This window comes from Budorcas taxicolor, chromosome 13 (genome assembly GCF_023091745.1).
Source record: "Budorcas taxicolor isolate Tak-1 chromosome 13, Takin1.1, whole genome shotgun sequence".
Classification (NCBI taxonomy): domain Eukaryota; kingdom Metazoa; phylum Chordata; class Mammalia; order Artiodactyla; family Bovidae; genus Budorcas; species Budorcas taxicolor.
Window position 1 is genome coordinate 26,429,641 of NC_068922.1, and position 15,783 is coordinate 26,445,423.

General features: G+C 43.8%; 1 protein-coding gene across 1 annotated transcript in view; it reads left to right on the plus strand.

The window, feature by feature from the left end:
• GAD2 (glutamate decarboxylase 2) overlaps positions 1 to 15,783 on the plus strand; it is a 60,921-nt gene that overhangs the window by 20,141 nt on the left and 24,997 nt on the right. Inside the window, exons 8-9 of the mRNA XM_052650940.1 lie at positions 5,931 to 6,010; positions 15,397 to 15,451. Coding sequence (XP_052506900.1) covers positions 5,931 to 6,010; positions 15,397 to 15,451 — 135 coding nt within the window. The remainder of the gene's footprint in view (positions 1 to 5,930; positions 6,011 to 15,396; positions 15,452 to 15,783) is intronic.

Here is a 15,783-nt window from a genome sequence, read left to right on the forward strand (position 1 = left end):
GTCTTTCTCTGTCTGACTTACTTCACTTAGTATGATCATCTCTAGTTTGATCCATGTTGCTGCAAATGGCATTATTTCATTCTTTTTTATGGCTAATGTTCTGTTACATACGTATGTACCACATCTTTATCCATTCATCTGTTGATGGGCACTTAGGTTCTTTCCATGGCAGATGACCTCTTTTCATTACACATTTTCATTCCACTCTTCTCAGGATCCTAAAATCAGGGAAATAATTGCTTTCATGTGGCTGGATACATGCTTGGTGCTGGTGTTCATGTTTGTCACCACACACCACCGTTGGGTCTGCTTAATCCTGGTACACGCCATTCATTTCTTTTAAAACGTACTTAGGGCACAGACTCACAGTGGGGTAACTTAATAGCTTTGAGTGCAAATGATAAGGTGGAAGCTGCACAGAAAATGCCTCGAATGCAGATCATGTCACCTCTGACTCACACGGAGTCTCTAAGAACATGGAGGGAGATCCCCTCCCCTCCACTAAATCGTGATAATCAGAAACCAATGAGCTTGTACTCTGGGCTCCCACAGTACAAGCCCCTTTGTCCATCAGATGCTTTCCAAAGTAGGATGCTTTTTTAGTCCATTTGATGAGCAGAAGCAGGAGCAAGAGTGACCAGCTTGTCTGAGATGGTATAGGAGGCAAACGAGGAGGGTCAGAAAGGGGTGTGGAGTAGCAGGAGGACAGGGAAGGGCTGCTGGTTCACTAACTGGCTATGGAGGAGGGACTCCAGGGCAAGACAAAGGGCTAAAGGAGCAGATTCCAGCTCAGTCATAGGCTAGGCTGGGCTTCAAGATTTCCTTGCTGGGCATCTGTGACGTGTAAGGATGCATAATCCATCTACTTCTGTTCTGTGTGCCCACACACACACACACACACACACACTCACACACAGACCCCGTTCACTCTTCTCACAAATCGAAAGGCTGTATTGGTAAAAAAGGATCAAATCCAAGGATGACTGGTAGACCTTCCAGCTGAGAGGTAAAGCTCTCTCTAGATACCTGCTTCCCAAGCTCCTCAGCCTTCAGGATGCTGTGCTCTGCTCTGGTTTATCAACAAGGGGTTCTGTTCAACATGGTGCCAAAGAGTAAAGATGTTTCTCCTGGTATTCTCACAAGCTCAGGGCATCCTGTCATTTAAGCTGTCCTTACTGTTTCTTCCTCACTAGGTAGTCTCTTTTTTTTTTCCCTCTCAAGTTCCTTCTCTCCTAGGTCACTGGTTATTTGTGGATGTTGTTGTTGTTGTTTAGTGCGAAGTCATGTCTCTTTTGCAACCCCATGGGCTGTAGCCCACCAGGCTCCTCTATCCATGGGATTTCCCAGGCAAGAATCCTGGAGTAGGTTGCCATTTTTCCTTCTCCTGGCATCTTCCCAACCCAGAAGATGTGTGTCTCCTGCATTAGCAGGTGGATTCTTTACCCCTGAGTCACCAGGAAAGTCCCCTATTTGTAGATAGCATTTAGCTATTTCCCTGTTCCCTCTCCTGAAAATGTAAGTGGACTTAGTGTTTGGTTCCTAACTTTCTTTTTCATGCCTTTGTTCCCCCTCTTGAAGCTTCCTATTTGGGTGTGTGTTTTTCCTTTAAATGTCTGGCATTCAGTACAGTGATCAATTATCCTCAGTAACTGCCCCTCACTTGAGAATCCCCATTCTTCCTCATTAAAGACCAGACAAGGCTACTTCCTCTCATTGACCAGTGCATCAGATCTCTTATTTATCCTCAGTATGCCATTTAGCTGTTTAGTGCTGTCAAAGTTCAGGAGAGGAAGAAAAACCCAGAAACCAGTGAATTACTGATAGTAGACATTTATGGTGCTACTACTAAGTCATGTCGGACTCTTTGTGACCCCATGGATTGTAGTCCACCAGGCTTCCTAGTCCATGGGATTTCCCAGGCAAGAATGCTGGAGTGGATTGCCCTTTCCTTCTCCAGAGGATCTTCCCAACCCAGGGATAGAACCCACCTCTTCTGCATTGGCAAGCAATTCTTTACCAGTGAGTCACTTGGGAAGCCCAAAAGTTTATTATACACACATCACTAAGACACCTTGCAAACCACAAGCAACAAGGCTCAGAGATTGTTGTTACAGAGCAGCTTATATAACGTGGAGGCACTGATGGTTGATTCCTCACAGCGGTTGGTTACAATATTAAAATTTTCTGAAGTGAAAGGGAATTGGTTCATGGTTCCCACCTATAAATGGAGGAAAGTGAAAAGTGAAAATCACTCACTCATGTCCAACTCTTTGCGACCTCATGGACTGTAGCCTGCCAGGCTCCTCCGTCTATTGAATTCTCCAGGCCAGAATACTAGATTGGGTAGCCATTCCCTCCTCCATCCATGGAATTCTCCAGGCCAGAATACTGGAATGGGCAGCCTTTCTCTTCTCCAGGGGATCTTCCCAACCCAGGTGTCTCACATTGCCTGTGGATTCTTCACCATCTGAGCTACCAGGGACGCCCAAAGAATAGTGGAGTGGGTAGCCATTCCCTTCTCCAGTGGATCTTCCTGACCCAGGAATCGAATTGGGGTCTCCTGCATTCCAGGCAGATTCTTTACCAGCTGAGCTACTAGGGAAGCCCCTATAAATGGGGAAAATGATTTAAGTCTCATGATTTTCAGAGGCATCCTTGAAAAGCGACCTGTCAAGTGAGCCTCACTTGTCTTGGAAAATCAGATAAATTGAGCTTTGCTTGTCTGACTACCCTGGTTTTGTCTGCTCAGGGAATTGTCAAGTCTCTGTTTGTGTTGGGTTTTAACAGTGCTTACAAGCTCATTCACTGAGGGGCCTAGTTGGGTGTGTGTGCTTGCTCAGCAGGGCAGCTGGCACCTCCATTCTGTGCCTACCTGGTAGGAACAGACTTAGTGCCATTTTCCCCGGGTGTCTTCTTTTGGGGGTCACCCAGGGATCCAGTAACTACGTAAGAGAGAACTTTTTTTTTTTTTTTTTTGGTGGGGAAGCCATGCTTCTTTCCAAATACAATGAAACTTTCTTAGTTCCCAGGTATCTTGGTAATGGTTGTCTAAGTTGTCTTCCTGAGGTTGTAAAATTAACTAAGGACTCCTTCCCATCACTATGCTTAACGGCACTGGGCTTTTTAAAACTCCTCTATTCAACACCTCATTTATTGGTTTATAGTATTTGCTGCTGTTATAAATGTGATTTCTTCTTGCTTATTAGCCACACCCCCTAGAAGTATGCGTATTACCATTTCCTAGGCTGCACATTTGAGAATTTGGAGAAGTCCAAAGCTTACGTTGGAGGAGAACACACTCTGGAGCCATCATTTAAAATTCAAGGCAGCCACCCTTTGCGGATGTAAATTGAGGAAGCAGCTATCCTTTTGGACAGCTTAATGACCTGTATTTAATAGTAGGAGGCTGCTCGCAGATGCAGTACAGCTGGGCAAGGTTGGATCCTCTCTGCTCTTCAGAATGCACAATGATTACAGCCATTGAAATGATTCAGATTTTTAGCCAGAATCCATAATCAAAATCACAAAGATTCTGCACATCAGGGTGGCCTTTCCACTTGCACTGTTTGCCCAAGCCAGTGACTGATGCCTCCATCCTGATCACACCCTGGGCTGGATGGTCATCTCCACCACAAATAGACCCTCCAATGAGACTGGGATGAAAGAGTGCTGGGTTTCAGGCCAACTTCTCTTCCTTGAGGGCACATAATTTCACTGGACTTGAAAAAAAGTGAATGTAATTTGAGTAGCAAAATGTAAGTCTGGGAGCCAGACGATACACAGCTGCTGGAGGCTGTGGCTGTGTTCTGATGCCTTGTGTGTGAGATTGGCATGGATTACTGTGTGTTGTTTACTCATTCAGTCGTGTCCAGTTCTTTTGCAACTCCACGGACTATAGCCCTCCAGGCTCCTCTGTCCATGGGATTTTTCAGGCAAGAATACTAGAATGGGTTGCCATTTCATTCCTAGAGGATCTTTCTAACCTCGGGATTGAACCCGTGTCTCTGGCTTGGCAGGTGGATTCTTTACCACTAAGACACCTAGCAGGTTGTTTTTGTTTTTGTTTTTTTATAAGTAATTTCCAGGATCTTGTTATCTTCATGCAAAAGCCCAAGTGAATTCAACAGCAACAAAATCCAAACAACTCCCTTCAAAAATGGGCAAAGAACTTGTAGAGACATTTCTCCAAAGAAATGTACCAATGGCCAGTGAGTCCATGAAATGATCTTTGACATCACTAATGATTAGGTCTATAAAAAGCAAAACCATAATGAAGTATCACCGCACACCTATCAGAATGACTGTTACCAGAAAACAGAAAACAACAACCGTTGCCAAGGGTGTGGAGACTCTGTAACTGTTGTGCACTACCAGTGAGAAAGGAAATGCAGCTGCTAAGGAAACAATATGGCAGTTCCTCAGAAGCAGAATTACCTTACGATCCAGCATTTCCACTACTGTGTATATACCCAAAAGAGTTAAAAGCAAAACTCAAGGAGATAATTGTCCACCCATGTTCATAGCAGCCTTATTCACAAGGCCAAAGGGTGGAAGCAACCCAAGTGTTTATTGACAGATGAATGAAAAACTAAAGTATTGTGTGTACATAAGATAAATATGCAACGTGCTCTCAGTTGCTCAGTCGTGTCTGACTCTTTGTAGCCCCATGGACGGTAGCCCATTATGTTCCTCTGTCCATGGGACTTTCCATGCAAGAGTATTGGAGCGGGTTGTCATTTCCTACCCTAGGAGATCTTCCCAATTCAGGGATCAAACCTGCATCTCTTGCTCTTCTTGCATTGCAGGCAGATTCTTGACCACTGCGCCACCTTGGAAGTCCAAAATGAATGTGATTTGACATTAAAAAGGAAGGAAATTTTGACACATGCTACAACATGGATGAACCTTGAGGCTATTATGCTAATGAAATAAGCCAGTCACACACGCACAAAAATTACCCTATGGTTCCACTGACATGAGGTATTAGAGTAGTCAAATACATCAAGATAGAAAGAATGGTAGGAGCAAGCCCTTCAGGAGACTGTGATGTATCCCGTGGTTTGGGAACCACTGCTGGCGAGAAGGGTGGACCATCCAGCATGAAGGAGCCTCTGTTCCCCTGTGCTGTGCATGTTCAGGGCAAGTCGAGTGCTTCTCGCTAAGGGGGTTCCACTGACAAATAAATGCAAGAAACATAGCAAAACAGATCTACCTGGGATATCTGCTGCATGTGTTTTCCTATTAAAGGCTCTGACAAGTCCTGTACTAGGGAGATTTAATTCAGCTTGTTTAACCAGAAAAAGTGAAAAGTAGAAGTGTTAAAGTCACTCAAGTGTATCCAGCTCTTTGTGACGCTATGGATTGTATCCTGCCAGGTTCCTCTGTCCATGGGATTTCTTAGGCAAGAATACTGGAGTGGGTTGCCATGCCCTTCTCCAGGGGATCTTCCTGACCCAGGGATGAACTCGGGTTCCCTGCATTGCAGGTGGATTCTTTACCACCTGAGCCAGCCACCAAGGATGCTTCCACAAATTCTTGAATGAGGAATACATTATCACGGTGGTGATACCTGATAGTCTTTTTGCTAGGAGTCATCAAAAAATGGGGAGCTGCTGTTTAATGGATACAGAGTGTCAGTCTTTGCAAGATGATAAAGAGCTCAGGAGATAGATGGTGGTGATGGTTGCTCAACAGTGTGAATATATTTAATGCCATTGGCCTAGAGACTTAAAATAGTTAAGATGATAAATTTCATGTTATGTGCCTTTGACCACAATTGAAAACAAAAGGTTAAATGAAGGATTCCATCTTTTCTCAGCAATTCAGGCTTTGGAGGGACATGTCAGAAATAAAAGGAAAAAAGAAAAACATCCAAGGAAAAGGATCTTGACTTTATTTGCAACTAATTACAAATGTGGTTTCTTTTACAGAGCCATTTTTCTCTCAAGAAGGGAGCTGCAGCCTTGGGCATTGGAACAGACAGTGTGATTCTGATTAAATGTGATGAAAGGTGAGCATGAATCTGCAACCCTTGTTGGTTACCAGTTTGCAGTTTGTATACATACGCCTTAAAAGTCTGAAAACAGGTGACGACCTGTAGGGCACAAACCTGCCTCCTTGCCAGCTGCTGGTCTTCACTGTTTCTTTTTCCCTCTTGCTTGGAGTCCTGGGACATGGTTCTTCAATGATGCAGAGGCATTCACGGCCTTTGACCGAATCCACACCTTTGCTGAATCAACCAGAATTTTCTGCACCGAGAAGGTGCAGAAGGACATTTATCATCTGGGCACTTAAGCAGCAGCCAATGGGTTGAGAACTGATTTATGGAGGTGTCACTCCTCCAGGCACCACAGATTTTGCGAACTTGATGGAGTGATTACAGGAGGGGGACAGTTTAGGGAGCAGAAGGTAAATAATGCCTCCAGCAACTCATCAGCTCAGAGCCTGAGCCAAAGAGCTCTCTTAGGAAAACTCCCTGTCTTAATCTGGTACCCAAACTTCATAGGTACTCTGGATAAAGGTGAGGTTAAAATGTAAGAAAATAAATTTAGTCTTGAAAGGATTGAATAAGAAATTCCACTAAATTAAAAGGAAGCCACTCAATTCACCATTTATTTATTCATATGAATTTATTAGAGAGATATTTATGATCACTTACCATGTCACTAGGTTCTAGAATAGCATAAGGCATAATCCTAGTTCCCTGGATGTATATGACCCAAGTAGGGAGAGGGCCTGTCGGCAGAAGGAGGGTGGGCTGACCTGGGGAGGAGCAGTGGAGATGAAGTGCTGGAATTGACAGGAATTACTGACTGACCCGGGGGAGGGTGTGTGCAAGTTGACAGGTGAGAGGAGAGGGAACACCAGGCTTCCCGGCTAAGTCCATGTGGTGCTATTCTCTAAGCCAGGAACCATCCCCCCCTCCCCCGAAGTGGAGATGCTGAGTTTGTAGAGCTTATGAGACGTCCAAGTGAGGGTGTCAGGGTAGCCAACAGAAGCATCAGCCTGGAGGTCAGAAGATGTGTGATGGGACCCGTGCAGAGTGGGCCTGGGCAAGAGTCAGGGGAACCCACGTGTCAGGGACAGGCAGAGCGAGAGCAGCTGCCGTGCAGACTGAGGAGGGCCAGCCAGAGTTGCTGGAGGAGAATCAGGACCCAGGGCTGTGAGAGTGATTCTAGAAGTGGTTGAAAGCTGAAAGGATTAGTTTCTCAGTCCTGTCCGACTCGTTGTGACCCCATGGACTGTAACCCCCTAGGCTCCGCTGTCTATGAAATTCTCCAGGCAAGAATACGGGAGTGGGTTGTCATTTCCTTCTCCAGGGGATCTTCCCGACCCAAGGACTGAACCTAGGTCTCCTGTATTGCAGGCAGATTACCGTTTGAGCCACCAGGGAAGCCTGTGGAGTGGGTGCAGCATCAAATGCCATCAGCAGATGAAATGAGGGTCAACAGCTGCCTCTCAGCTTTCCTTACAAGAAGGTGGCTGATGAGTTTGGCAGGAGCAGTTTCAATAGAGGGTTGAGACTGGAAGGCAGTTTGCAGTGGATTCAAGGGTGAGCGGAGAGGAGGAAATGGAGGAAAAAAGCCAGCTGTTTCCAGAGGTTGAGCCATGAAGGGGAGGAAGCAGGGTGGAAGGTGGACGGAGTCCAGCATGGTTTGGGTTGGGTTGTTTTGAGGAAGGGGGCTTAAAGAAAAGAAAGTGTGAAAGAAATGGAAGTCGCTCAGTTGTGTCTGACTCTTTGCAACCCCATGGACTGTAGCCCGCCAGGCTCCTCTGTCCATGGGATTCTCCAGGCAAAAATACTGGAGTGGTTTGCCATTCCCTTCTCCAGGGGATCTTCTCGACCCAGGGATTGAACCCAGATCTCTCACATTGCGGGCAGATTCTTTACTGTTTGAGCTACCTGGGAAGCCCAAGGGGGCTTAAGACATATTTAACTGTGCAGGGAAGAGTCTGCTAGAGATGGAGTGTGAATTATATGGGAAAAAATGGAAAAAATAGCTGAGGTTTAATTTCCTTTGTGAGTTCCTTATTCTTTTGGCTGAAATTATGTAGGAACTGCCTCTGATGAGCTCACAAGCAATCTGAAATCATCTTACATTATAAAACAGGAAGGAGACAGGGAGGAGAGAGCAGGAGTAGTGAAGGAAGGGCAGGGAAGAGGTTTAGGGAGGAGGGCTGGCGAGGACGGGAGGGGGCCAGCTGCTAGCTGATTTCAGTTCAGATACCCTCAGCATTAGAAAGGTTCTTAGACATTTACTCATCCAGCCTTTTTTTTAACTTTGTAGTTTTGTGAATAATTTCGACCAAAGAAAAACTGCAACGATAGTAACAAGAACTCTCACATACTCTACACCCAAAGTCACCAGTCATTAGCATTCTGATATGCTTGCTTTACCATTCTCTTTCTTTCTGTGGATGGAATTTAATATTAATATTACATGTTGAACATAATGAATATTACAGTATTTTTGTTTAGTCGCTAAAGCATATCCTATGCTTTGCGACCCCATGGACTGTCTCCTGCCAGGCTCCTCGCTCCAGTGGGATTTCCCAGGCAAGAATACGGAGTGGGTTGCCATTTCCTTTTTCAGGGGATCTTCTCAACCTAGGGATAAGACCCATGTCTCCTGCATTGGCAGGCAGATTCTTTACCACTAAGTCACCAGGAAATCATTACAATATTACATACATTAATATATGTATCTTATAGATATAATTTTTTCTGAATCACTTGAGAATTTCTTGCAGACATCATTCCCCTTTACCCATTAATTTGTCAGTGTGTATTTTTGTTTGTTTGTTGGCCACGGCATGCAGCATGTGGGATCTTACTTCCCTGACCAGGGATCAAACCCATGACTCCTTCTGTGGAAGCAGCGTTTTAACAACCAGACCACCAGGGAAGTCTAGTTCAATGTGTATTTTTTTTTTATAACAAAGATATTAATTTACCTAATCATAGTCCAGTTACCAAAATCAGGAAACTTGACATTGACACAGACTAATCTTTAATCTATCCACCCTATTCAGATTTCATCAGTTGTCCCAATCTTATCCTTTCAGTTCAGTTCAGTCACTCAGTTATGTCCACTCTTTGCCACCCCTTGGACTGCAGCATGCCAGGCATTGCCCTCCTTCACCGTCTCCCGGAGTTTGTGCAAACTCATGTCCATCGAGTCCGAGATGCCATCCAACCGTCTCATCCTCTGTTGTCCCCTTAGAGCTAACTATTTTTTTTTCCCTGTCCAGATTCACAGGTGACACTTAGTTTTCACCTGTTTAGTCCCCTTTAATCTGGAACTTGTCCTCATCCTTCCATTGTTTATCATGACATTGATATTTTGATGAGTGTAGATCATTTATTTTGCAGAATATTTCTTAATTGGGTTTATTTGACATTTCCTTAGATTCAGGCAATGCATTTTGGGCAGGAATTCCAGGAAGGTCTCTCCACTGTAAAATGACTGTTCTCTACTTTGCAGTTAATAATATTGGTAGGGGATGCTTTGAGACTATATATAAATACTATGTCCCTCCTAAAACATACATTCAGTAGTTTAGCATCCATTGATGATGCTAAAGGAAGGAAGAATTTCCTTTTTTCTCTCTTTTTCCATCTCTCTTGCTCTATCTCTGTCTATCTTTCTGTCTCTATTATGTGTTATCAGTATGGACTTTCAGGTACTTTTAGAAGTTAATTCTCTCCAGCATTCTCTTCCACTTTCTTTGATTTCTCCATTTCTTGCTCCTCCCTGCAGGGTTCCCTTTAACTTACCTAAATTATTAGTAAATTGCTATTAAACCTCACAGGAAATGTGTCTGACCAATATACATGATACCCTGTTGGCCTTGGACCAGAAGAGTTGTCAACCTTCCAGCCCCCTTGTAACACAGTCATAAGTCTCTTGTAGAGTTTACCTGAGGGGCAGAGATCAGGAGTAAGGCACAGTGCAGTGACTGCTTCTAAAACTGGTAGTTCCTCGTCACTGCTGGGGGCCATTGCTATTGACAATGTTTGTAACATTAGGCAATTTCTAATGGGAAGGATCACACATGCTTTCGTCTTTGCACACAAATCTCTGTGAACAGAGCCAAGCTCTCAGCTCTTAGGCTGGTAGAATTATTATAGTTCACCAGTGTCAGTGAGCTGAGTCCCCAAAGACTCAAGCACCCCATTTGTGACCTGCCCAGAGCGCCACACTCCCCAGTAATGTGCTCCTTTGGGTAAGACAGTTTGCCCCTTTACAGCCGTGGGAAGATGACCGTGAATCTGTATAGCACAGTGTAATCTGTGTCATTTGCTTCTTTCCACAAAGAGAAGATTCTTCCTGCTGGTGGCTCTAGCTGGCAGTGTGGGATTTTGCTCAGGCAACTTCATCAAGTTTTCTGCCCCAAGAGCATCATATGGATTAAAATTTTTTTTAATTTATTGAGATAGCATTGGTTTATCATAGTTATAAAAATGTCATATGTACAACATAAGGTTTTGACTTCTGTATACATGATGAGAGCATCATATGAATTTTTTAATACTTATTTTTCATGCTTAGGTTTTTTTTAACCCATTCTAACACGTTTTGCTTTTTAAATTTAGAAATTTTTTTTAATTTGGCCACTCTGCGTGGCATGTGGAATCTTAGTTACCCAACCAGGGGGCAAACCTGTGCGCCCTGCAGTGGAAGCGCAGAGTCTTAGCCACTACATGGCTAGGGAAGTCTCCATCACATACATTTTTAAAAGACTATCAAAATCAAGAATCTCTATGTAAAACTGCCTCATCCAAAGCAGCAGTCTGGTTCAACAGTCCTCCCTTTTAATGGCAGTTTTTTTCTTAAACACTGGCACCTAACAGAGAATAGCACCACATAGCATCAACCACTGTTTCACTGGGTGCTTACAGGCTGCTGCATATCTAAAGATAAAAGATATACATTTTGCTATGGAAATACTTCTAAACCAGACATGCAGGATGCAATAGCTGCCGTCTAAAGCTTCCCTGCATGAAAAGATGCTTGTCTGGAAAAGCTAGGGCTGCCAGAGAGCTTCTAATCCTTGGAGGAGCCTGTTGGGGAGTGTGGAGGCTCTCTTCCTCCTCACAGCATGTGGGCAGATGGGGATGCACAAAGTCATGACCGGACTTCCTTCTGCAAGCTGCCCTATGTCTGTGATGGCTCAAAACCCTGGGTCCTGTGAAAAGTGCCTGGCTAGTATGTTACACAGTTATGGAAATACCTGCCAGGATAAAACTTCCATTTCTAAAGCAACATTTCTCAACATGTGGACCTAGGTCTGCCTGTGCCACAATCTCCTTGTTAGAAATGCGGATTGCTATGCATATTTGTTTACTTGTTATTGTTTGTCTCCTCTGTTAGGATGTAAGCCATGGACAGTAGAAACTGGCCTGTTTACCCTGGTACCCCAGCACCCCTAATAGCATTTGGCACATAGTGAGTCTTGAGCAAATATTTGTAGAATAAATTAATTCCAGGGCCCTATCACTGACCTTCTGAATCAAAATCCCGAAGATCAAGGCCAAAGAATATGCATTTTGAAAACATATATCATGATTTTTATGCATGTGAAATTTTACAAAATTATCCAGTTCTAAGATCACTGAAAAGGTGAAAAGTTTTGTCTACAGAGTCTCCCATACTAGCTTTCTGATCAGTCACCAAGATAAAGTGAGTATATTAATATTATCCTGGGGTGAAATGTTAGCCTTCTAGTCACATACCTCCGACAAATGTCCATCTGCCACCTGCAGTGTGCCAGGCTCTGGGTTTCTAAGTGGGCAAGGCAAATACAGACTTGAAGGCTGGATGCCTGGAGAAGTCTGGAGCCTCTCTGTTAAGGGCAAACCCAGAGCTTTCCACTCTGTGAGAAGCAAACACTTGGACTTGATGACTTGACAAGGCTGTCCCTTCTCCCTGCCTTCATGTGGAAATGGGACAGCGTGTGTGTTCACTGGGCTTCCCAGGTGCTGCTAGTGGTAAAGGATCCACCTGCCAATGCAGGAGACGTAAGAGACGTGCGTTCTATCCCTGGGTCGGAAGATCCCCTGGAGGAGGATGGCAACCCACTCCAGTATTCTTGCTTGGAGAATCCCATGGACAGAGGAGCCTGGTGGGCTACAGTCCATGGGGTTGCAAAGAGTCGGACATGACTTACCACGCGGGCATTCATAAGTTCATTACTGCTTTCCCAGCAGGTGTGAATGGCAGCTCTGATTCTTGAAAGCTAAATGTCATCACAAAGGATTTATCTTATCTTCTTCAAAGACAACAACATTTGCATAGAGGTTTCCTATATGTTTGGCCCTTTGAGTTTGTTCTGGAAGCTTGGCATTTACCTTCTTGTTTCAGCCAGGCTTTACCTGATCCTAGGCTATCATGCAGGCAACTGTCTTATCCTGTTTCCTCATTTGAGAAATGAGACAATCATTGAGAAAACAAGAAAGAGGTCTTGCTGCTGCTGCTGCTAAGTCGCTTCAGTCGTGTCCGACTCTGTGCGACCCCATAGACGGCAGCCCACCAGGCTCCCCCGTCCCTGGGATTCTCCAGACAAGAATCCTGGAGTGGGTTGCTTGGGCCCCTCCCAATTCTGATGTCCCCTATCTGTGACTTCTCTGTGTGGTCTTACTGCCAAGGGTTGACAAAATATCTAGATGTGATTAGTGAGCAAATAGCAATTGTCAAGTCAGTCTCCCCAGAACTCTCCAAGGCAGAAGAGGTTAGTCATGGTAGACTAGATAACATTTGAGACTTGCAAACAATTTCTGAAAATCTCTCAATTTTATGTTTATCAACAAAAGCACCTTTGCAATTTTAAAGTACTTAAAACTTAGTTTCAAAGGTAAATATAAGACCTGAATTTCCTCTGAACCTTTTGTTTTTATCATGGTAGCTCAAGGTGTTTTGGCATAGCCAGATCTAAGAGAGGCCGAAAAATCACAACTTTCTTTTTCTTTTCTTTATTGGCGTATAATTGCTTTCTAATGTTGTGTTAGTTTCTACTATACAGTAAAGTGAATCAACTATACATATACATATATCCTGTCTTTGGGGGATTTCCTTCCCATTTAGGTCACCGCAGAGCATTGAGCAGAGTTCCCTGTGCTGCACAGTAGGTTCTCACTAGTTATCTGTTTTATATGTGATGTCAATAGTGTAGATATGTCGATCCAAACCTCCCAATTCATCCCCTGCACTTGCCCTTTGATAGCCATATGTTTGATCTCTATGTCTGTGTCTCTGTTTCCACTTCTTGCAAATAAAATCACAGCTTTCAGGGATGCTCCCAGGCCAAGCTGTGAAGTGTAGGGAGACATGTAGGGTGTGAAGGGCCTTCCAGAACTCTCCACCCCCCCACCCACCCCTGCCACAGGACTGCCCCTCCATTCCTTCTGTCCCTCCTTCAGGGGCCCATCCCACAGAAAGTCCCCAGAGGTGGGCTGCTCAGATTAGAATCACACCCTCAGCACCAAATATACATTTAATACTCTTTGTTTCACTCCAGTCGAACTGATTAATCACTGGTGATGTGTCCATTGCCGTTGCCAGGTAATTAATTGCATTTCGATGCTTTATTGACCGGGGGATTTTTGAAGAAACTAACACCTATGGCATTCGTAGGTCTCCGGTCAATCCTGTGTTACCTGCCTTTCTTTGGAAAATAGCTTCACAAAACTCAGTGGTTCTCCATGCTTTTTAAAGCACAGGAAGTAACCTCTGCTTTCTGTGCCGACCATTATGTAATACCTTCTGTCAGCTTGAAATGAAAATTGTGGAAGATACAATGCCCATTATGCCCAAATTACTTTTATAAAATGGAGAAAGGTGAGAAAAGTAGTTTAAAATAAGATAACGCGTTTCAGTCAGGAAAGCTTAGGCAAGACAACGCTAGAAGCTGTAATGAAGTAACCGAATGGCTTGCTCTGTATCTCAATCTATATTTACCTAAAATTACAAGGATCCCCACAAAAGACTACGAATCTCCAAACCTCAGCTACTGTCCCCTCAATGCCAGTAGCATTCCCAGCTGCTTATGGTGACATCCTCCTTCCCATCACTTATTTTTCCAAGCTGCATTTTACAAACCTAGATCAAGGACCCCAGTGTGAGACGTTTAACGGTGTAGAAACCTCAGAAGAGTTCTTTTGGTTCAAAAAATCGTTCACGCCTCCAATAACGTATAGTTAGCTACTTTGTCTTTTGCTTGGTTTTTCGCTCCAGAGTCTTGAGGTAGGAATGTCATAATGCATTATAAAACCCTCAACAATCAAAGCTCTCTTTTCTGGAATACTTCCTAAATGCCAAGCACTTTTAAAAGATAATTTTTCATGTATTAACTCATATAACCCTCATAACTCCATAAGTAATATTATCGGTAAGGTATGGTCATAATAGGCACAGAGAAATTAAGTGACTTGACTAAGATCACACATCTAGCCGCCTCTAACTTCTTGTAGAAATCAACTCCTTTGATTATTATAATAGTAGTTTTTTAAAAAGTACTAGTTTATTTGTTTTGGCTGCGCTGGGTCTCCGTTGTTGCACAAGGGCTTTCTCTAGTTGCAGCGAGAGCAGCAGCTACCCTCTAGTTGCAGTGCACGGGCTTCTCATGGCAGTGGCTTCTCTTGTTGCAGAGCATCGCTCTAGGCTTGCGGGCTTCAATAGTTGTGGCGCACGGGCTTAGTTGCCCTGAGGCATCAGGATCTGCCAGGACCAGGGATCGAACTCATGTTCCTGCATTGGCAGGTGGATTCTTAACCGCTGGGCCACCAGAGAAGTCCAATAGTGGGGTTTTATAATAACTAAAGCACTATGTGTTTCTACTTTAGGAAGGAAAGGATGAAAGGATGGAGATGAAAGGATGTTTCTCCGATGCCTGGCTGACATTTGAGCCCATGAGTTCTGGGCCTGCTTTGTGATTTTAGCTCTCGGAATGTAACTGGGTGGCTTTGGACGTAATGTTTTCATTCAGATGTTTCAGATTGGATTTTCTCTTCTTGGCATTTCATCTCTGTGTGCAATTGCAGGTCTGTTTGTTGGAAGATTTGGAAGACAAATCTTTTTTCTAAATCTGCTTTCAGTGCCAAATGTCTCACTCCAGAACAGGTTTGCTCTAACTAAGGAGATTGCCTATAAAACAGGCTCTGTGCAGAGTGGAGAGACACGTGGACAGCGGGATCGGGCGTCCCCTAAGCACATCAGAAATGACAGTCCAGCATCACTCAGGGAGGAAAGGCCTTTCTTTCTGGAAACAACCAAGGAATGATTCCAACTGGTCCTTATTACCAATCATTTAAGGTTGAACTTTTACCCCCTTGCAACTCTTTGTAAAGGCAACAAAGTAAATTATTCAAAGCAAACATATATTTGCTTCTCCTTCCAGGGGGAAAATGATCCCATCTGACCTTGAGAGAAGGATCCTTGAAGCCAAACAAAAAGTAAGTTTTTGAAGGGAGTTTTATGCAGCTCATAACAAGCTGAGGGTGTGTATTTTTGTTTCCATATACTAGAGAAAGTGTTTTTGTTGTATCTGTAAAGAGTACCTGGAATTTTTCATTCAGTCACTACTTATTTCTCTGAGTGATGGGCTTTACTTTGAAAAAGTCTAAGTTACTGGGTAAATACTATATACAGTGGTACTAACAATTATAGTAACACAATTATACTAACAGTTCTAGTAACACAATGGTAGTAACAGTTTCCAATGGACTTGCCTTCCTGTGTGAGGATTGGCATTAAACAGATTCACTGGAAAGACTGCTTTCACAAA